Genomic DNA, 22,980 nt, shown 5'->3' with positions numbered 1-22,980 from the left:
TCAATTTTGTGGTTGCAGGGTTCGAGTACATCCGAGTACCGGTGCCCGTAGAGGAGGATGGGATTACTACACTCTGGGAAGCGAAAGGTAGCTTTGTGCAATGGCCATGTGATTGGGTAAGGTTGATTAACGAGGTAAGATTTTGGGTTCACTCTTTACTCTATGCCCGATTTTCTTCCTAAGAGTTGGATGAATTTATTTTCTAACCAATTGCGGGATTTGCTTTATCAGATTTCGAAGAAAAGCCAAACTTCAAAGAGGAGGGTGGAGGAGCCTAAAAGCATTGATCAACCGGTGCCAAAGAAGAGTAGTGAACAACAGTCGGAGAGTGAAAAAGAGTTGAAGAAGAACTCTTCGAGAGGTTCAGCTATGCAAGCTACTCCACTTGTTGCAGACACGGTCATTCAATCGCTCTCCAAAGATTTAACTTATCTACACAACCGTGTTGGTATGTTGCCTAGTGACACTCCCGTTCAAGTTGCACTACCTAAGGCATTGTTCCACTATGATGACGATGCAATTGCATGGCTCAGCAAAAAAGATGTGAAGGAATTTCTAAGAGGATAAATGCTTAACATTTCCCTCAATTCAAACATTCATGAGGTAATTCAATGCCGCTCAAATTATGTTATTCAGATTAATGGTGATTGTCGTTTATTTTTCCATTAATATTCTATTAACATGCATGCAGAGCACTACAGGAGCACTTACGTGACATTGATTCTCCGTGTCAAGTTGGGTGGTTATGCCCCGAGCAGATCTCCACTACTAGAATCTTAGGCAACCACCCTGACGTGTTGTACTATGTTGAACGGAGTATCAAGGAATCAGTGCATGCGGGAGATAAGTTCATATTCACCCCATGTTATGAGGAGTACGTCTAACCATGTCAAATTTATTTGTTTCCCCTGATTATATGTTGTACATGGCTAATAATTGATTTGTTTGTCTATTGTGAATTTATGTAGTTTGCATTGGACCCTGCTGGTGATTTATGTTTCCAGTAACACAATCTTCCTTTTTGATTCGGCTCGATTGCCTTATCCAAAAAAGCTCCTCGTGAAGTCCATACTGCAAAAGTAAATAAAGCTACCTAGTGTTGATTATCATTAACTAACTCATTTATTAGTCATACTAAACAAATTTGACCTTACTTTTCTATAGTGTTATGAAGAAGATAAATTGTTGAGCTCCTCAAGGTCCCACATGGAAATCACCGATGGTAATGCCACAGGATATTGTGATTTTCGTAATAAACATTGCGTAAAATGTTACTAATTTGCTATATATGCATGTTTGATTTATGTACTTTGTTCCTATGCTAGTGCGCACAACAAGATAACGAAGTTGATTGTGGCCTATACGTAATGAGATTCATGTTTGACATAGTGAGTCGTTGTACAGACACACTACAGCTTGATGAGGTATTCCATTAACTTAGTTAATTTGCTGGTAACATGTGATTTCATAAGAAATGTATGAAATAGACATCCTAATAGTCATACAGGCCTTTCTTGGGTCATTTTGGATGAAAATGCGTCCTAAAACACTTGAACTGGTCTTTTCATGTGATTTCAAGCCTTAGCCGCCTATAACTAAGTAATAATGACATGTTATGAGAAAGAACGAGTTCATTTGATAAGAAATGTAAGAAATAGGCATCCTAGTAGTCATAAAGGCCTTACTTGGGCCATTTTGTATGAAAATGCGTCCTAAAACACTTGAACTGCTCTTTCCATGTGATTTCAAGCCTTAGCCGCCTATAACTAAGTAATAATTACATGGTATGAGAAAGAATGAGTTCATTTGATATGAAATGCAGGAAATAGGCATCCTAGTAGTCATAAAGGCCTTATTTGGGCCATTTTGGATGAAAATGCTTCCCAAAACCCTTAAATTGCACTTTTCATGTGATTTCAAGCCTTAGTCGCCTATTACTAAGTAATGTTGACATGTTATGAGAAAGAATGAGTTCATTTGATAAGAAATGCAGGAAATAGGCATCCTAGTAGTCATATAGGCTTAAGTAATAAATTTTTGCCTAACTGAACTTGTAAATGTATTTTTACATGCATAACCTAAGTAATATTCTAACATACTCTTTGTTTATTCCAAGTTTTGCAAGGTACAAAAGGGAGGTCCGTTGACGAGCAAAGAACTTAATGAAGTTCGAGACATGTTGGCGTCCTTCATCACATTTAATTTGTAAATATCATTTCTATTTGAACTTGTTAACTACATTATTGTTTAGTATTGTTTGTAATTATGACACTTTTTTTTAATTAGTATTGCATTTGGGATTATTAATTAATATCTATGTATTGTTATTATTTCAATTTACAAATTATTATTAATGTTATTATTTATAATATTATAATAATAATTATTATTATTATTGTTATTATAATATAATAATTTTTCTTTCTAACCCTTTTATTTGTGTAGTGTCTGTTTTTGCTTTTATCTCTCTCTTTTGTAGCTTTGAAGAAAAATTGGAAGCAACATATGGAGCCATGGTAAAATCGTAAGGTTGCATTATTTATCTTTAAGAGACATTTGGGTGAGATATTTCCTTTACTCTTTTTTCTCTATTTTGGTGTGCTTAGTTTAGGTTAGAATAGGAAGAAGTTGAATGGTTCGAGGTTGTTTGCATTCGGTTCTAAGGAACTTGGGATCGTTGATGTTGGTATCGAACGATTATTGTATGACGATTGGGATTTAATTGGATTTATATGCCTCGTTTATGAACCTTTTTTTATTTCTTTCTCCTTTAATTTTGTTTTCCTTTTTGTGTTACAAACATGACTATTGAGAGATGAAATGAATGTGTTTTGGAATTTGCTTGTACATTTGGACTCGATTTCTTTGGCGATGCATCATGGAATGCTTGTTTCTTCTTAACTTGATGATGGGATACACGGTTTGAGAATGCCCTTTGGTTGAATTAGACGAATTTTAGCTAAGGTAGAAAGGATAAGAACTTTTAAGGACATTTGATGCCTTAGTTCATGGGAAAGTGGTAAGATGGAGTTGGTCCTTATAGTGGATTTGAAGCCCTTTAATTGGCATTTGCTTACTTTTCATCCCTTGTGAGGTTTATATTGTTCTAGCCTTCATCACTTTGTTGTGCGGCATTTTAGGATCTAAGCAATTAATTTGCAAAAATGTTTCAAGCACAAGTATGAACATTTAAGATTTTAATAAACTTAAAATGATTAAAACCAAAATTTAGTTCATTATGGATTTTAGCAAGTTAAGATCAACCATTTAAACCATTAAAGATTGAATCTTTAACGCTTTAAGGGCTTTAAAATGCATATTCACCATAAACATTCATAATCCGAGCAATTAATTTGTAAAAATGTGAAATTGCAAGTTTATGTTAAACTAAGAGCTAACCAAATTAAGCACCAATTATGGCTTCATAAACATGCTTAATAAGGGTTAAAATTGTAGAAGATTAATGGTATAATCTAACACATAATCCAACAATTGCATGCCATAATTAATCAAGGTTTAAAGATTTAAAATTTTTTGTCAAAAATGAAAAACCCCTCGAAAAACCACTTTCTAGGTGGATTTTGGCTTCTAGAAGGCCATTTTTTTTTAAACACAAAGTGGGTAAAGTCTAATTTAGAACGTCGATTCCACCCAAAATTTACTATTTTTGAGTCAAAATCAGAGTTTGTAATAAAAAGTTAGCATAATTCGATTTTAATCCAATTAAAAACGAGCTCCTAATCTAATTAGGATACTAAACCAGAAATTTAAATCCATTTTAAATCACCTTAATCAATTTTTTATTGTAAAAATTAAATGCAAGAGACTCTTACACCTCTATTGGGTTTTGCAGTGTTCGACATCGCGCGGAAACAAAACTCGATAACTAAATCGCATGCATAATAATTACAACATAAATAAAAGCATGCAAATAAACACAAACATAAGAGAAAAGAGAGAAAAAATACTTACCCTAGAAGCGTGCTTCGCTCAACCGATGAGCTCGGACTTGAAAGCTTCAAGTTCCGCAAGTGCGAGAACCTCTGACGGCTTACACCCTCGCTACTTAACGATAACTAGTTCCTACCCCGTAGCTTAGACGGGGGCTAGAAAAAATAACACTAGTAGAGAAACACAAATGCGCACCAAGAAATGCGCACTGGTTATTAAAAACCGGTGCGAAAAAAACAAGGCGTGATTTAATGTAAGAGAAATCGCACTGGTTTAAACCAAACCGGTGCAAACTAAAATAAACACCCTTTACCCCCTTTCTATCTCTCATCCGCCTCTCTTGTTATCTCTCTTTCTCTGTCATTTTTTGTTCTCTCTTTCTCTCTCATCTCTAGTTCTTCTTCCTCTCTTAGCTCATCTCTCAGTCCTTTTCCATTTCTCAACAACTACTATTGCAAAACCACCTGCTTCCCAACAACCACCATCGTTCTTCTTCCTCTTATGGAACCAAGCACAACCACCATTGCCGCTGCCAATTCGAACCATGAAAGCATCAATCGGCCACCGCTGCCCTTTGTTGGAAATCGTCGTCATTAGAACCAAGCACAACCACCATCACCGCCGCCGTCAATTTGAACCAAATACAAAAACAACAAACTTGAATCAATTATCGATTCAAAATTCAGAATTCGAGGTTAGGATTTCTTGGTTCTTTAGCTTTGCGTTTTTGTCCAGTTATTCATCTTAAATGCCTTGATTTTTTGGGTTTAATTTATGTAATATTGTTCGAAATTGCTGCTGGTCCTCGAGGTTTATGCAGTTAGGTGTTGGCGTGGTGGGTTGCGGCAGGTTGTAGTGACGACAAGTTTCTGGGTTCTTTAGCTTTCCTTTTCTCTCTCCTTCGATCTCCTTCTCCATCACTGCGCCGCAAGCAACGCCATCAATGGCTAGGGTTTTTTGAAACAATTTTCATTTAATTTATGCAATTTATCTCCTTTTTCATCCAATTTTTGTGAAAATTCACAATTAATCCTGCTTTTCCTTTTCATATTCTGTAACTTGATGTTTAAATTTCAATCTATGTCGATTTATTGATTATTTTTGTGCTACTTTGTAGAGGATTGTGATTAAAGGGTGAGGTACTCCATAATACGAATCATCAAGGCTCAACTGAAATGAGGTAATCCTTGATGTTTAATTCTTGTTTCTGTTAAATTTTTAGGATTTTATATTAAAGTGTGCGAATTTTACTTCGATTCAGATTATAAGTACTTAAATTATAAATTTTACTTTGATTCTTCTTTAGATTCAATTTCTAGGGTTTATGTAATTGATTCTTTGTTAGTATGCATTATTGAATTGTACGCTATGGAAGTGACTGAATGATAAATGTTTGAATGCTTTGTTGTGTGGATTTGGTGCCCTATTTTGATTGTAATGGTTTTGTGAGTATAGTATTATCTAATGTGATATTGTTAATTATTTTGGATGTAACTTCATATGGTTATGGGGCCTGCAACTCATTTGCTTGTGAATTGGAGCTGTTGTGATGTGTAGTGTGATTGTGCTTTGGTGTGGAGGCTGCCTTGTGTCTTAAATTATAATTACGGTCTGCTGTGTGTGAGGAACAGAGCAGGGGTAGTGAGGGAGTTGTGTAACTGTGTTTTGTCTATTTTATTTGACACGTATGACATATACTTCTTCATACTTGCCATGTATTTTATTTGAGATGTTAACTATGGTGAGTCATTTATGTGGGTATAAATACTAGATATAGGGGTTGTGAATACCATAGGATGAAGTGGTTTATGATATGAGATTTATGTGTTTATTGTAGTGGTTTTTGTGAACTTGTATTGAGAAACTCAGTGTGAGCAAGTGATTTAGCGTGGTTTTTTTTTTGGTTTTTTTTTACTTGGCTTAGGGTAAATCAAGGATAAGAGCTAATTGTTTACTTGTCTCTTTGTATTAGTTTATTTGATAGTTATTGTCCTATCCATTAGCTTAATTAAGATTACTTGATTCATCATTGTGATTCTACTACTTATCCAAGTGTTATGTTTTAGCTCTCCACGTTGCTGCCGCTACACAAGAGAGTGGATCAACTCTCCACGCTGCTGCCTCTACAGCTCCCTGTACTGCTACTACCTCTGTTGCTGCTACTACTTTATCTTTGCCGCTATTGCTGCTTTACATAGCTGCTACTGCCTCCTATCTTTGATGCTGTTGTTGCTTCTATAGTGCTGTTACTGCCTGCCACTATTATGAAAACAGAAGAAAATATTGATTCTGTAGTTTTTTAGTTTTTTTTTTTAAGTGTACTATTACAAGTTATTGATGAAAATATATGTGTTTTATGTATATTATGATTATATATAAGTATCTGGCACAATTTAAGGTAAAAAAATGCAAAAAAAAAAAACACAAAAAATTTTTGTTTGATTTTTTTGGCCAATAAGGTCACCGGTTAACCGGTGCTAATAACCTTGTATTCGCACCGGTTAACCGGTGCTAATAACCTTGTATTCGCACCGGTTAACCGGTGCTAATGTTAATTATTCTCACCGATTTTGAACCGGTGCGAATAAATTAAATTTTTGGCATCTCTCAAATAACCAACGGTTCAAAACCGGTGAGCAAAGCCGATTTTGAACTGGTGCTCATTTGCATTTATCTACTAGTGTAACTTAGAGTTTACGAACAAAGGTTTTCTCGCTTTTGGAGATCTCTTAGAGTTCACCTACTCAAGTGAAATTCCCAATATCCAATGATGGGTATTTATAGGGAAATGCCCCCAAGATTTCCCATCATCTTTCAATGTGGGATAGTTGGTAAGATGCCAAAAGAAAGAATTAATTTAATTCTAAAGTAAATCAAAATGGCAAGGCAATCATCAAACAACAAGTGGCATAAGGTGAGCAAGGGGTTAGGTGAGGACCACAAGGACAACCCACATGGCCTCCTTTTACCCCAAGCCACCAAACCCACCAATCACAATAAGGCAAGAACGATCTATATCTTTGGGCAATAAGGAATGGCCGGTCAAGGCCTTTGTGGCTTCGGCTGGGCCGGCCTGCACGCACCGCAAGCCCACCGCTAGCTAGCTAGGCTGCTATGCGCTGCTGGCTGGCTTGCCGCAAGCACCATCAAGGCTCACTAGCTAGCGGGCTGCTGCGTGCTGCTAGCAGGCTATGCGGGTGCAAGCTTGCGACAGCATTAGGCTGCCTAGCACGTTGTGCCTTGCATGGCTGGGTGTGCGCACCAAGCTCGGCTTACTGTCTGTGCTAGCCTTGCGGCATGAACCTCGGCTGTCCATGCTAGCCTACCGAGCCCTCGTATGGCTAGGCCATTGCGAGGCTAGGCACGTTGACTTGTTGTTTGACTGATTTTTTCGTCTAGTCGATTCCTAAATTTGACTACTTTCGACGCTCGGCTTCGACGCATTAAGCTCGGAATTTGACGTGTTAGTTCGTAAAATCTCTATCGACTCATTTAATCCTTCGGATTAATTCGTCGCTTCGGTTCGATTACACGATTGGTTGTGACCCGAAGGGTTCAGTCATGTTTAAGCTGTAATATTAATTATACATTAATATTACTGATCGGAAGCGGCCTCCAGCTAGGCATTCCAATCACTTAACCTCAATGAATAATTAGTTTTCCTAATTAGTTCTGAACCCTCTATCGGAATAATACACTTGTTCGAAGGACACCATTCCTTTCAGGCCATACATGGACAAGTTTGTAGTGGTGTTTATTGATGATATTTTTATTTATATAAAGCATGAAGAGGAGCACAAGGAGCATTTGAGACAAGTGTTGTCATGTTAGAGAGAGCACCTGTTGTATGCCAAGCTGTCAAAGTGTGAATTTTGGTTGGAAAAAGTAGCATTTTTGGGCCATGTGATTTCCAAGGAAGGAGTCTCAGTGGACCTAAGTAAGATTTGAGCTGTCAGTGATTGGCCAACCCCAAAGAAAGAATGCGTCGGATGTAAGATGTTTCTTGGGTTTGGCAGGCTATTACAGAAGGTTTGTGAAAGTTTTTTCAAGGATTGCGAAGCCCATGACAAGTTTGATGAAAAAGGAGCATAAGTTCTCATGGACTCAAGAGTGTGAAGAGGCGTTCAAGACCTTTAAAGAAAGGTTAACCACAACACCTATTCTGGCTTTGCCGGATGGAAGTAATTTATATGAAGTGTATAGTGATGCATCAAGTTAAGGACTAAGATGTGTTTTGATGCAAAGTCGAAGGGTGATTGCGTATGCTTCAAGGAAATTGAAATCGCACGAAGGGAATTACCCAACCCATGATTTGGAGTTAGTTGCAATGGTGTTTGCTTTGAAGATTTAGAGGCATTATTTGTATGGGGTGACTTGTAGGATTTTCACGGATCACAAGAGTTTGAGTACATTTTCACCCAAAAGCATTTGAATGGGAGGCAGAGAAGATGGTTGGACCTTTTAAGTGACTATACGTTGGATATACATTATCATGAAGGAAAAGCTAATGTGGTAGCAGATGCGTTATGCCGGAAGTAAGAGCATTCGATGAATGTGATGGTAGTGCCAGACTAGTTGTGTGTGGAATTTCAGAAGTCGAATTTGGAAGTGATGGAGCATGGAGAAGTGGCTAGGATGTTGAATGCTTTGGTGATTCAACCATCCATTTATGATGAGATAAGGGAGATTCAATTGGAAGATGAGATGTTGAAGGCGATAAAGAAAAAGATCGATGAAGGTCAGGTGTTGGATTTCACTATTGGCGATGAAGGGAGTATTCGTTTCAAGGGAAGGTGGTGTGTACCGCAGAGTCATTGAGATTTGAAGCAAAGATGGATGGAAGAAGCCCATAATTCTCCTTATTCAATGCATCCTAGAGGGGATAAGTTGTATAAGGACACGAAGAAGACTTTTTGGTGGCCCAATATGAAGAAAGAAGTAGCTGAATTTGTGGCCAAGTGTTTGACATGTCAGAAAGTGAAGATTGAGCATCGTAGGCCTCGAGGAAAGGTCCAATCCTTGGAGGTGCCCAAGTGGAAGTGGGATTTGATTTCCATGGATTTTGTTAGAGCATTTCCTAAGACCAAGGCAGGGAATGACACTATTTGGGTAATAGTGGACAAGTTGACGAAGTCAGCAACATTTATACCCATAAGAAGTACTTGGACTATGGATCAGTTAGAAAGAGATTATGTTAAGTTTGTGGTGAATTACCATGGGGTACCCACAAATATCATTTCGGATAGAGATTCAAGATTCCTGTCTAATTTTTGGCAAAGTTTACAAAAGGAAATGGGAACGAAGTTGTTGATGAGCACAACATTTAATCCTACGACGGATGGTTAGGCGGAAAGGAAAATTCAGACATTGGAGGATATGTTGAGAGCTTGTGTGATGGAGTATCGACGGTCTTGAGAAGACCACTTGGATTTGATAGAGTTCTCTTATAAAAACAGTTATCATGCAAGCATTGGAATGGCACCATTTGAAGCTTTGTATGGTCGAAAGTGTAGAAGACCAGTTTGTTAGAATGATATGAGTGAGACTATGGTACTTGGGCCTGAGATGATTGAGGATATGGTGAAACAAGTAAAGTTGATCTAGGAAAAGATAAAAGCAGCCCAAGATCGACAGAAAAGCTATGTTGATTCGAAAAGGTGGGAGGAGGAATATGAAGTAGCAGAGAAAATTCTGTTGAAAATTTCACCCATGAAAGGTGTGATGAGATTTGGAAAGAAGGGAAAGATGAGCCCAAAGGACATAGGGCCATATGAGATCATTCAAAAAGTGGAAAAAGTGGCTTATAAGTTGGATTTGCCAAGTGAGCTGAAAAGGGTTCACAATGTGTTCCACATGAGTCAAATTCTAAAGTATATTGACACATGTGTTGCAACCAGAAACCATTGAGATGGAGGAGAATTTGACCTATGAGGAAATACCAGTAAGGGTTCTAGATTCTAAAGTGAGAAGTACAAGGAATAAGGATGTGAGTATTGTGAAAGTGTTGTGGTCGAATCAGAAAACTGAGGAGGCTACATAGGAAGCTGAGACTGATATGAGTAAACGTTACCCAGAGCTGTTTGCCTAAGGTTAGTGATCGAGTTACGGGGGTGTAACTCCTTTTAAGGGGGGTAGAAGGTGATAGAGTTTCGCGCGTTTGATTTTCGAGTCATTTTTGAGTGATTTTGAGTCTTTCATGAGTTGGTTGGAGCTTGAGTCAAGTTAGGATGTGCATGAACCAATAATTTAAAATGATTTTTGTATTTCTTATGGCTAAGTTTCGGGACGAAACTTCTTTTAAGGGGGATAGAATGCAATACCCTGTATTTTTGAAACGTATTTTCTAATTACTTAATTAACTATTATTTTCTAAAAAGGGTATTTTAGTAATTTATTTTACTATTTGAATCTTGGAGCCAAAATGATATTTGAATTTTGGCGCCAAAAGTAATTTTGAATTAAAGAACCGGATTATTTATATATATTTCGGATATTTTAATTAAAGAAAAAATTATATTTTAATATTAAATTAGGGTATTTTCATTTTTACCACCTTCAAATAATGACTTTGTCGAATTTACCACCTCCAAAAAAAAAACATTTACTTTACCACCTCATAAAAAAATTAAACATCAGTATTACCACCTCATCTGAGCTCAGGTGACGGAAAACGCATGTGGGGCCCAGTTAACTGTCACTTCCCTCCAATTTAATTCTTTTAAAATCGATTTCCCTCTGTCTCCTCCTTTTCTCACCTTCCACCTTCCATAATCAATGTCTCACCAAATTTCTCACTTCCTCATCAATTTTCGTCTCTCTCTCCTTTGATTTTTCTTGATTCTCACTGTAACTGCTTCTCTCTCCTTTGATTTTTCTCTTTCTCTCTGTAAAAACTGAAACCCTAGATCAATTTGGGTGGTTGAAATCGAGCTGGAACCACAAAATTGCAACACATCAGCTTCTCTTGTCATCTTCCACAGGGTGAGGGGACCAAAAGCTTGGTAATTTGCTGACAGAAATCGAGATTCCTGACTACAAGAGGTACTTTAAACCCTTTATTAGTACATTTCGTTGGATTTATGGTTGTCAATTGGGGTAAAGTATGCCTTTTTTGGGAATCTGTGAATTAAAGTATTATAAACCCTAATTATGCGAATATTTGACTGAATTAGAGTGTGCATTTGTTAAATAATTAGTTAATTAGATTTACTTGTTTACTGTTAATTTAGTGCATAGTCAATGTGAATTGCTTTTACTTGCTGTAATTGGTGAATTGGTTGTTGTTGTTTACTGTAATTACTGAAATTGGTTATTGTTGTGTGTGCTTTTGTTGGTGTTGTTACAGAATGGACACAGTGGACTTAAAAATTACAGTAGGGGGTGCCTTTATACCTTCTTTAGCTGGTAAAAATAGAAGGGTGTTAACTTGGGATGGTGGGTGGGTTTATTGGATGAGAAAAGTGGAAAAAAAATAAGATAGATGTACACTTTTTGAGGCAAGCAGCTATACATGGGTTTGTGTATGTGAATGTGAAGGTTCCTAGGGGGTTTAGTTGCTGGTATAAACAAAAGGGCAAGTCTTGGGTGAATGGTAAAAGGGAGCTTGTTGATGGTGAGGTGAATGGTTTCCTAGAGTCTGTGAACAAAGAGGGGGCATGTGAGATGTATGTTACCAGTCATGAGCCAATTGAAGGGACTAACAAAACACCCTTCAAATGTATAGCTGGGAATGAGCTAACCCCTGCACAAAGGAAGGAACTGAAAAAGAGGTTTGGTGGGCCTAAAGTATATAAACCCAGCCCAGAACTTAGTAAGCCCACTGAAGAAGAGCCATTTAGGAGAAGCCCTAGGTTAAAAGGCATTGTTATACATGACAGAGAGGCTGAGGAGAGGCTTCCTAGGGCAGAGAAAGTGAATGCTAATACACATAAAGGGAAGGGTAAACTCACTGCTGCAGATAAGGGTAAGGCTAAGGTTGGGGATGAGACTGGAAATTTAGCTAATTTAGTGAGAAAAATAAAAGAAAGAGTGAGGAGCTTAAGGGATGACAGTGATGTGTTTAGTGATGAGGATGGTGATACAGAGTCTTCTGATTCTGAGTTGAGTGATTTTGAGTTAGAAGTTGATGAGGGAGAGGAGGACTTATACTCTGATGATGATGAACAGTGGTTGAAGAAAAATTTAGACCATATTAACAGTGAGGTGAAAGGCAGTTTGAGGGGAGTTAGTGAAGGAGGGGATCAAAGTGATGATGAGGACACAGGGTTTGACATAGAAAGAAATCTACAGAAAATTGAAGTGAGGGTTGAAGAGGAGGCAGCTTGTGATTCTGATGAGCTAAAGAGTGTGGAAGGTGATTCAGATGATGATCAGGGTAGTGTTACTTGGTTTAACCCTGAGACAGACTTTGAAAGGGCTATCAAATTTGTAGTTGGTCAAAGGTTCAGTGATGTGCAAACAATGAGAAAAGCTTTGAGACAACATGCAATTGAAAATAGGTATGAGTATTACCTTCTTCACAATGATTCAAAGAGGCTAACAGCATATTGCAAAAGGAAATGCAAGTGTGTGTATAACAAGAACAGTTGTAGGATAGTGAAGTGTACATGTAGTAAGGGTGTTAGGTGTAGGTTCAAGTTTTATGCAACAAGGCTTGTGAAATCAGAGGCTTGGCAAATTAAGACACTAAGGCTGAAGCATAGGTGTGTTAGGAGTAAAATGAACAACAAGGTGACAGCAGAGTTCCTTGCTGACAGGTACTTGGAGGAGTTCAGGGGCAACCCCAGATGGAAGATTAAACAGATTCAGGACAGGGCCTTGAATGACTTGGGGATCAAAATTACATACTCCAAGGCTTGGTTGGCTAGAAGCAGGGCAAAGCTTATAATATATGGCTCTTCATCAGAGCAATACTCAAAGGTTTGGGACTATGGGAAGGCACTGCTGAAATGGAACCCAGGGAGTGAGTGTAATGTGGTGGTGGATGATATTAATCAAATTGAAAGACCAATTTTTATGAGGATGTTTGTGTGCTTAGCTGCACTTAGGGATGGATTCATTTCTGGTTGCAGACCAGTAATTGGGGTGGATGGGTGCCATCTAAAAGGGGCATACCCTGGGCAGATCTTGGTTGCAGTTGGAAAAGATGGCAATAATTCCATCTTCCCAATTGCTTGGGCAACTGCAGAGATTGAGAACAAGGACAGCTGGTGCTGGTTTCTGGAGAGCTTGCTCAAGGCACTTTGTGTGTATGACCAAGGAGATGGCTTGACTTTTATGTCTGACAGACAGAAAGTAAGTGGGTTGTGTTTGTGTTTAAATTACTTTGCTTTTGAATTTTCTGTACACTAACTTGTTAGTTTTGCCTTGTGTGTAGGGTCTCATAGAAGCATTTGCAGATGTGGCCCCCAAAGCTGAGCTCAGATTTTGTGTGAGGCATATTTGGTCAAATTTCAAACTGAAATTTCATGGTGCAACTTTCAAGGAATTGTTCTGGGCTGCTGCTAGGGCAAGCACTCTGGTAAGCTTCTATTTAGGTTCTTTTATGTCAGTTTTATGGTGAACTATAATGTATGCTAGGAACATTTAGTTTTGCACATGGTTGTTGTTGTGTTGAATGGTTGTCATGTGTGTGGTTGTATCAGTTTGAGTTTGAAGTTGCTATGGAAAGTATCAATTTTTTGGATGAAGAAGCATACCAGTGGTTGTCAAACATTGACCCCCAGCACTGGTCAAGGCATGCTTTCTCTACAAACTGCAAGTCTAACATGTTGTTAAACAACATGTGTGAGACATTTAATGCAGTGATTAGAGATGCCAGAGACAAGCCTATTCTAACTCAAATGGAATGGCTTAGAAGATATATGATGAAGAGGAGTAATGACAAATGGGAGGCAGCAAAGTCTTGGGAAGGTTTACTAACCCCATTTGTCAACAAAGTCTTTGATGGGTTGGAGAAGTATGCCATGACATGTGAGGTTACAGCTTCAAGGGATGAAATTTATGAGGTGAAATACAAGGATGATCAGTGCATTGTGGATCTGCAAGAGAGAAAATGCACTTGTTATAGATGGGAGTTGACAGGAATACCTTGTGTCCATGCATTTGCTTGCATAATGGACAAAAGGGATGATCCTGAGTTGTATGTGCACCCACATTACTATAGGGTGACATACTTGGCTGCATATGAGAACCCAATACAGCCAATGCCTGGCCCTAAGAATTGGGAAAAGGTCAAGCTCAGACAGCCTTTGCCACCTATGCTGAAAGTGCAGCCAGGAAGACCTAAGGCAAATAAGAGAAAGCTTGAACCAGGGGAGGGCACTTCTGCAGCACCTGAGGGCAAGAAGCCAAAGGTGATGAAACAATGCAAGAATTGTGGTGGGTTTGGCCACTTTGCCAAAACATGCAAGGCTGAAGCAGCACCAGAACAGCCTAACCCACCTGCAACAAATCCAAAGGGTGGGAGGCCACAGATGCAGACTCCTTGGCTTAAGGAACAGAGAAAGAAAAGTGAAGAGAAAGCAGCAAGACAGGTATTTTGTGTATTTTGTGACTTGAGTGTATTTAGTGGCTTTGTTTCTGAGTCTTGTCATACTGTGATTGCAGGCTGCACTGAAGTTGCCACAATATCAGCCTCCAACAACAGCACAGGCTGGGTCAAGTAATGCTTCACCTGCAACTGCTGTGTCAAGCCAGCCTGCAACAAGAACAGAGCCTTTGCCAACTCAGCCTGTTACCAGGAGCAACAGGAGCCTGAGTCAGCCCACAAGAGTGCCAACAACTACTCCTCCCAAAGTCAAAATACAGACCAGGTCCAAGCTTCATGTAATGACAAGCAAGAAGGACAAGGATCTCAATCAACTGTGACCCTAGGTCTACTCATTAGTATTTTGTAATAGACAACCAAGTTTATTTGGTAGTTGAACAATGATAGTTGAACAATGATTTTGCACAAAGGTGCCTTAACTTTTGTCTCAGCCAATGTAAAACAATTTCAAACATTGTGTTGCAAGTACTAATACGAATTGTGATATGTTTCTACCAAAAAGTTCCATTTCTCATTGATGTTGTTAAAAGTAGTACAAGAAATGTCATCCCAACATCCACACATAATAATTCAACAAAACACAACATAAGTTGGGGATTTTTTTTGTTTCTAAGCATTCCTAAATGAACCTAAGATCTAAAATACATAGCCAGTACCAAACCAAAACAACAAAACACAACAATAGCATGTACTGTGAGCATTTTCTTTGTTGTTGCATTGCTGCCATGCACTTCCTTGATCATCTTCTTCCTGTCTGAGCTAAGAGCTTTGCATTTCATCTTCAAGCTGTCAATCTCATTGAGCAAGCACCTCCTTTGTCCACTAACATCATCAACTTCCCTCTTCATGTCATTCAGCTCTCCCTTCATTAGTTTCTTGTCCAGCAGCAAGTTGTTAATCACCTCTGTTTGCCAAGGTGTTCCATCTGGTTGATCCACCCACTCAAAAGCTTTACACCCCCTTGACTCAGTCACAGGATCATAGAATTTGCAGGTCCTAAACTTGCGTCCTGGGTTCTCCCTAGTCCAAGCACTCAGCCTAGACATTGGAACTCCACATTGGCATTTTTTCTCCTTTGAGGGTGACATGCTAACTGAAGACATTCCCTTCTGAAATTCAGTAAGAACAAGAATGAAATTAATTGTATTTGAACACAATCACCATAATATAACCCTAATTTCAGTAGCCAATTCACATAACAAAAACCCCCAATCTAATTTAATCTTACATGAACCCTAAGTATTTTAATTCAAATTGGGGTTTAATTGACCTCACAAAACGCCCAATTTCAATTACTCTTACCAAATGCAACATAATCACGCAACGAATTGCCAAAAAATTACAACAGAAATCACGAAAATTGCTAGAGAATTAACGACAATGGCTTACCTATTTGATGCTTGTTGTCGAGGAGTTCAATTGATTGTTTGATAATTAGAGGGTTTGGGATTGTTAAGGTTGCCCAAAAATACTGATTTGTGAAGAAAATCGCAAAAATTAATCTCCAATCTGCAAGAATTTGGTGTACAAATGAGAACTAGGTTTAAATAAAAGGGAAATCGAGAGAAATTTGGGAAAAAATAAAAAAACTAGCCGTTATGCTGGGCCCCACATGCGTTTTCCGTCACCTGAGCTCAGATGAGGTGGTAATACTGATGTTTAATTTTTTTATGAGGTGGTAAAGTAAATGTTTTTTTTTTGGAGGTGGTAAATTCGACAAAGTCATTATTTGAAGGTGGTAAAAATGAAAATACCCATTAAATTATTTTGTCCGAAAATTTCTAATAATTAGCTAGGGGTTTCGAATTTTTACTAGTGTGAAAAACCTGATTCTCTTACTTAATTTATTTAGTGAATAATTGGTATTCTCTTAATCAATTATTTTATTAAAAATATATTATTTGCATAATTATTTTTAATCCCTTAAATCTAGCAAAATATTTCCATAAATACTACATAGGATGTCCGAAATTTTGAGCTATGGAAGCTCAAAAATTTTGGCCACCATGGTTAGATTTCGGGTGATTTGTTTTGGAAAATTGTATTTTTAATTATCTCTTTTAAATCTATTATTTTCCTTAATTTTTATTCCCACCTTCTAAATATTTGATCATCTTATTTCCCTACCTTATATCATCCTTGATTATTCCCCAAGTAAACCCCTTTTGCCATATTATTTTTCATGCATGAAAACATATTTTCCTAAAATTAATTATTCATAATCACCTTAATATTAAAACTTTCCATAAATCTTTAATTCTCTTCCCCAAGTAATTCCTTAATTCTTTTTACCATAATTATTCCTACATTCTCCTACCATAATTCATGCATGAGCTAGCCTCCATTGATTCATGGCTAAACACTCACACCAAATTCTCTAATTCTCTCTTAATTTCTTTTCACTCTTTCTCTCTTAGCTTGTTCTTGCGCCAATCACCACCACCAAACACCACAACCACCACCGATCACCACCCTCAGCCACCTGCCACCGCCGGTAGCCGCAGCTGCCACCTCCCTTTACGCCACCTTTCTTCCTCTTTTTCCTTGGTTTTCTACCTCTTCTTCTTCTCTTCTCTTATTTAATTAATTATTATTATTATGAGAAGTTTCTTTTTGTGTTGCTAGCAAGGATCAAAGGTGCGTTTAGGAGGCTAGATACCTATGAAATTTATTGGATTGAATAAGCATGTTTTACATGATTTTTATGATGATTGAATTAAATTGAAATAAATTATGATATATGGAATAAATCATGTTTTTTAAAAAAAACAGTTTTGATAAAACTGGAGGATTAATTTTATATCATGTTTTGAATGGTTTGAAATTATTTATTTTGTTTAAAGGAGTTTGGTTTTCAAAAGTATGTTGGATTGATTTAAAGAGTTTTTTTAAAAAGGGGTTTTTGAAAGTATGTTGAATTATATACAAAAGGAGTTTTAAGTTATTCTATTATAAAGTTTGATTTCATTTAAAGAGGAATTTAAAGAGAATTTTATTAAAAAGCTTTACAAGCATGATTATTATATTAATCCCACTATGTGGATTCTTTGAAGACTATGGACTTTGTATGACCTAGTCTTTCCTAAAGAATAGCCTTGAAATAGTAGGAGAATAGCTTAGGGGGTATGCACACTTAGACAGGAGATTGTGAAAGGAATAGTGTCCTTCAAACAAGTGTATTATTCCGATAGAGGGTTCGAAATTATTAGAAAGCTAATTCTTCATTGAGGTCAAGTGATCGGAATGCCTAGGTGGTGGCCGTTTCCGATTGGGTCGCACCCCAATCGAATAACCAATCTGAGACGATGAATCAATCCGAAGGATTAGATGAGTCATTAGAGTATTACGAACAAAGACGTCGGACATCGAGCTTAGAGCGTCGAAACCGAGCGTCACAAGTCAAGTCGAATTTAGAATTCGACGAGACCTGGAATCAAGCAAGTGACAAGTATGAGCCAAGCCGTATCCTTGCATTGGCCTAGCTGTGCGAGTGCTACGCTAGGCGAGGTCACCAACCGCATGCATGCTAGCATGGTGGGCATCGCCCAGCAGTCGCACATCGCACATCATGAGCATTGCAAGCATCGTGCCATGCGTGTAAGCTATGGTTGTGCGTGCTTGCTATCATAGCAACACCAGCCACAAGCAGCAGCTGGGCCTCGCTAGCACATGCAACGCAACAACAGCAACAGCAGCCCGCAATGCATGCGTGGCTTGCTTGTTGCGCTCTTGCGTATGCGGGCTGTCCAGCCAGCCCAGCCTTGGTGCTAGGCGCCAGCTGGGTAGCCAGCAAGTTGTGCGTGGGGGTCAGCTCACGGTCATAGGGGAAGACCGGTCTTGATGCCTTGCTTGGGGAACAAGTTGAGGTATGGTCCCCCCCTTTCCTTCCTTTGGTGGTCCTTACCTACCCTTGCTCACCATTTGCCACTTGGCGCTTGTTGATTCATTTTGCATTTTAATTTGTTTTTGGATTTAAAAAAATTGGGCAAAATGCAATTTTCTCACATTGATGGGAAATGGGAAATCAAGGCTCCCTTCCTTATAAATACCCAAGTTTTAGGTTTGGGAAAAGCACTTGAGTTGAACTCAATAAGGCATCTCCTTATAAGTGAGAAAACCTTTAAGTTCGTAATACTCTAGTATTTTGTTGGTCTAGCCTCGACTAACCTTCGAGGTAGAGACCGCTCGGGTCGGGTCGAGGGTGCGAGCCATCGGAGGCTTACGCACTTGCGAAGCTAGAGCTTTCAAGTATGAGCTCGTAAGCGAGCGAAGCACGCGTCGAGGGTAAGATCGTCTTTTCTCTTTCTCTCTCTTTTATTGTTTAATTATGTGATTTCATGTTTAGTTACATTAATTAGTGTGCGGGTCTTGGGCGAGTTTCATTCCGCGTAGTGTCGGACACTACGAAACCCAATAGATTGAGTTTTCGAAAATAATTGATTTTACTAATCATTATTATTGAGTTATTGAGTTATTGGAATTATTTTTAGAATATTTGAGAATTGGTTTTGAATCATGAGTTTTGAAATTATTGGATTAACATTGGAATTGGTTTTTAAAAGCATGTTTGCAAATAAATTAAATTTACTTATCTTGCACTTATCGTACTTAGCATATTTTGCTAATCCGTATTTCCTATTTGTTTTGGTTCTCCCTGTTTACCTTAATGGTAAGCAGTGTTGACTATTTTCAAGTGGAGTCAATAATTGAGCATATGGGAGTCCCAGGAATGTTTTTCACCTAGAATTAGGATTGTTGGTCTTTGTTTAATTATGAGTACTCATGACAATGGTTGATATTTATAATTATTATTAATAAAGAAATAGTTTGAATTTCCGCTGCAAAGTATTGGTTTTGGTTAGTAGTTTGAGTAGCCTTGCGTAATCACGTTGCGGTAATACGCCTAAGTCTATCTCTACAGTATAATTATATGTATTATACTAGTATTTCCGTAAAGAGATATTTAGGGGTGTTACAAAAGTATTTGTTGCTCGAGGTGGTGACTTTTTGGAAAAGGAGCATCTTTCCAAAATGACAAGTGGGAGGAAAATCGAATTCGATGAAGTTTGAGAAGATGAGCAACAAAGTCAAACTGACAAAACTGACAATCAAAGTGCTTTGGAAGCAGCTGTTGATAACAGTCAAGGTCAAACCAAAAATGTTCAAAGTCAAAATGACTATGTAAATGCTTAATCTTTTACCCTGTGTAGGTCGCAAAGGACAAGATCTCAACCAGACAAATACCTTGGTGTTATCTTAACCGAGAATCAAGACATCCTAATTATGGATGAAGATGAGCCAGCGACATACAAACAAGCTATGGCGAGCCCCGAATTTGCAAAATGGCAAGAATCCATGAAATCCGAGATGGACTCCATGTTTGAAAATCAAGTATGGAACTTGATTGATTTGCCCGAAGGTTACATACCTATCGGTTGCAAATGGATTTTCAAGTTGAAAACCGACATAGTTGGAAATGTATGTGTATACAAAGCTAGATTGGTGGCAAAAGGTTACAGGCAAATTTACGGTGTTGATTATGATGAAACCTTTTCACCAGTGGCAATGCTTAAGTCCGTCCGGATTATCCTAGCAATTGCCTCATATTACGATTATGAAATATGGCAAATGGAGGTCAAAACTTCCTTCCTCAATGGGATTTTGAAAGAAACTGTGTACATGACATAGCCGAAAAGTATTGTTGATCCAAACAATGTTAGGAAGCCATTAGTGAGTTTGGCTTTATCAAGAATCCAGATAAATCTTGTGTTTACAAGAAGGTCAGTGGGAGTGACATCGCATTCCTTGTTTTATATGTCGATGACATATTGCTTATTAGAAACAGCATTCCAATGTTGGAGTCTGTAAAGGCTTGGCTCAGAAAGTGTTTTTCAATGAAAGACTTGGGAGAAGCACAATACATATTGGGCATCAAGATCTATAGGGATAGATATAATAAGATGATTGGATTAAGCCAAAGTACTTATATCGATAAGGTATTGGTACGATTCAATATGGTGGAAGCCAAGAGAGGCCACCTACCCATGTCTCATGGCATAACTCTCAACAAGAAACATTTTCCGCAGATACCTGATGAGCGAGAGAGGATAAGTTAGATTCCATATGCTTCGCTTATTGGATCGATCCACTACAAGAAAATTGTCTTTTCATAGCGATTATTTCGTAGCGATTGTACATTCACTACAAAATGCACATGTGTTTGTGAAATAGTAGAGGAATCTGTATCATTTTACAATCGACATAGTAAACCCTTATGAAATCGTTATGAAAAACATAATAATATTTTTTTCACCTTTTTTGTGCACATTTATAAAATTACGTAAAAGCGTATTGTTTACAATCTCCACTAAAACCCAAAAATCGATACGAAAAACCTTTTTTACACTAGATTTTAAAATTTTGTTTGAAAAAGAGAACATAAAATATATCATAAGTTATTGGATAATCATTTAATATTAGAGATTGAGGTTGCATGTTCGAATCTTGTATAGACTATATGTAGATATATTTTTATTTTATTTTTTTGTAGAAAATGAGTTCAACATTTGTAGCAATTGTAATCGCTACAATAATCACCATAATTGAATGTAGTTTTCCATATCGATAAATGACAACCCCAGCGAAAGCGAAAAACACTACTAAAAGCTATGGTAATGACGGATATTGTATCGAATAACCATTCGTAGGGTTTTTTTCTTATTTTTGTAGCAATTACAATCGATACGAAATGTTAAAATAATCGCTACGAAAAGGTATTTTTCTTGTAGTGATCATGTATGACATGATATGTACTAGGCCGGATGTGTCGTATGCCTTGAGTGCTACGAGCCGATACTAATCAGACCCTAGAGAAGCGTATTGGACTACGGCCAAGAATTTCCTAAAGTACGTGAAAAGGAACAAGGATAAATTTCTGGTCTATGGTGGGAGTAAGGATTTGGTTGTTGATGGTTACACCGATGCAAGCTTCCAAACTGATAGACACGACTTCAAGTTGCAATCAGGGTACATATTTTGTCTAAATGGAGGAGCGTTCAGTTGGAAGAGTGCTAAGCAAAGCACAACTGCAGATTCTACAACTGAAGCCGAATACTGGGCAGCTTCTGAAGCGGCTAAGGAGGTAGTTTGGATTAGTAAGTTCGTTGGTGAACTTAGTGTTGCCCCCTCAATAAAGGGACAGGTAGACCTCTATTGCGACCAAAATGGAGCTATTGCTTAGGCTAGGGAGCCAAGGGAACATCAGAAAGTCAAAAATGTCCAGAGGCAATTTCACATGATAACGGAATGGAAGTCCGAGGGCGAAATCAGAATTTGTAAGATTGGAACGGACGATAATGTAGCCGATCCACTCACTAAACCTTTGCCTCAAGTGAAACACAACAAGCACGTTGAGGCAATGGGAATCAAGCATATTGGACATTGACTTTGATTTCCCTGTTTATGTGTTTTAATTAATTTCAGAGATTTTAATGTACAACACTATGTTAAACCATTCGTTTATAGAGTTATTTAATTTTTCGCAAATTATTATAATTCCAACTCTATATAATTGTGGTTAGAATTAAATAATGAGTCCATTCAATTTGAGAATAATCAAAATAGGGTATCAAGACAATGTCTTAGATAAAGAAACACCTATTAAGTGAACGTTGAATATCATGTCAAAATTATCCCTAATCGAGGTCATTTTAAAGTTGGATGACTAATGACCACGTGAGATTAGTGTGTAGTATGATTTATAGCACCGTTTCTTGTGCTACAAGAACAAAATTGTCATAAATTATTTGCACAGGTATTGTAGACACCGGATTGTGTCTCCCCAAAACCAAACCCAGTGAAGAGTTGAAGAGTCTCGTGAATTTCTCTTTAACCTTGACCACATTTCTAACCTTTCTTAAAATGTTTTAACCCAATATAATTCATTTCGTGTCTTTAAAAATCATTCTTTTCGTGTCATTTTTGTAAAAATGTCCAAAAATGTTTATTTTGGTTCATAATCTGGGTCCAATAACTGGGTAGTTGGATGGGGTTTGAAAAGAGCTTTCCAACGATATATTATAATCCCAAATCCGAGTTATAACGAAGAAGTTATGGCAAAAATACTAAACTGGGTCCAAACCGAGCCTTATCTGCGGACCTAATGATCATGTGGAGGGTCCATTTATCTTAACTGTATTTCTAAAACCATTAGGATTTACCATAAGCTTCTAGAATTACCTAAAAGGTTGTTTTGAGTCCTAAATCCCTTAGGATTTATTATTAGCTTCTAGAATCTTCTAGAAGGTTCTAATTTGTCCTGTTTTTGAAAAGATAAAATCTAGGGTTTTTACTTCGGATAAAACATTTGTTTTTAATAGATTTAATTCTGATAAAATAAGGATAAGTACGGACATTCAACTAACCCAATTTGATTGGAAATCAAATTCCGTACAGATCTTATCATCTGAAAAGCATCGCGC

At 37.7% G+C, this 22,980-nt stretch overlaps 2 protein-coding genes across 2 annotated transcripts; one reads left to right on the top strand and one right to left on the bottom strand.

Moving 5' to 3' along the window:
* Positions 1–10,638: 10,638 nt before the first annotated feature.
* LOC110702977 lies at positions 10,639–15,014 on the top strand. The gene is made up of 5 exons (XM_021880735.1): positions 10,639–10,992; positions 11,297–13,245; positions 13,328–13,471; positions 13,596–14,486; positions 14,560–15,014. Exons 2-5 carry the CDS (start codon positions 11,614–11,616, stop codon positions 14,818–14,820), a joined length of 2,928 nt encoding a protein of 975 aa, XP_021736427.1. The 5' UTR covers positions 10,639–10,992; positions 11,297–11,613; the 3' UTR covers positions 14,821–15,014.
* A 115-nt stretch (positions 15,015–15,129) lies between these two features.
* LOC110703026 lies at positions 15,130–16,067 on the bottom strand. The gene is made up of 2 exons (XM_021880783.1): positions 15,890–16,067; positions 15,130–15,609 (listed from the first exon to the last, which is right to left on the bottom strand). The coding sequence occupies exon 2, from the start codon at positions 15,601–15,603 to the stop codon at positions 15,130–15,132; it is 474 nt and encodes a 157-aa protein (XP_021736475.1). The 5' UTR covers positions 15,604–15,609; positions 15,890–16,067.
* Between the last annotated feature and the right edge of the window lie 6,913 nt (positions 16,068–22,980).

This window comes from Chenopodium quinoa, unplaced genomic scaffold (assembly GCF_001683475.1).
Source record: "Chenopodium quinoa cultivar QQ74 unplaced genomic scaffold, ASM168347v1, whole genome shotgun sequence".
In the NCBI taxonomy this organism is placed as follows: Eukaryota; Viridiplantae; Streptophyta; class Magnoliopsida; order Caryophyllales; family Amaranthaceae; genus Chenopodium; species Chenopodium quinoa.
Note: the sequence above shows the minus strand (reverse complement) of the source record. Positions and strands in the feature narration are given on the sequence as shown.

Coding starts and splice junctions, on each gene's coding strand:
- LOC110702977 (XM_021880735.1), top strand. CDS start 11,614: ATGTATGTTACCAGTCATGAGCCAATTGAAGGGACTAACAAAACACCC. Junction 13,246..13,327: donor TTATGTCTGACAGACAGAAA/GTAAGTGGGTTG, acceptor CCTTGTGTGTAG/GGTCTCATAGAAGCATTTGC. Junction 13,472..13,595: donor CTGCTAGGGCAAGCACTCTG/GTAAGCTTCTAT, acceptor TGGTTGTATCAG/TTTGAGTTTGAAGTTGCTAT.
- LOC110703026 (XM_021880783.1), bottom strand. CDS start 15,603: ATGTCTTCAGTTAGCATGTCACCCTCAAAGGAGAAAAAATGCCAATGT.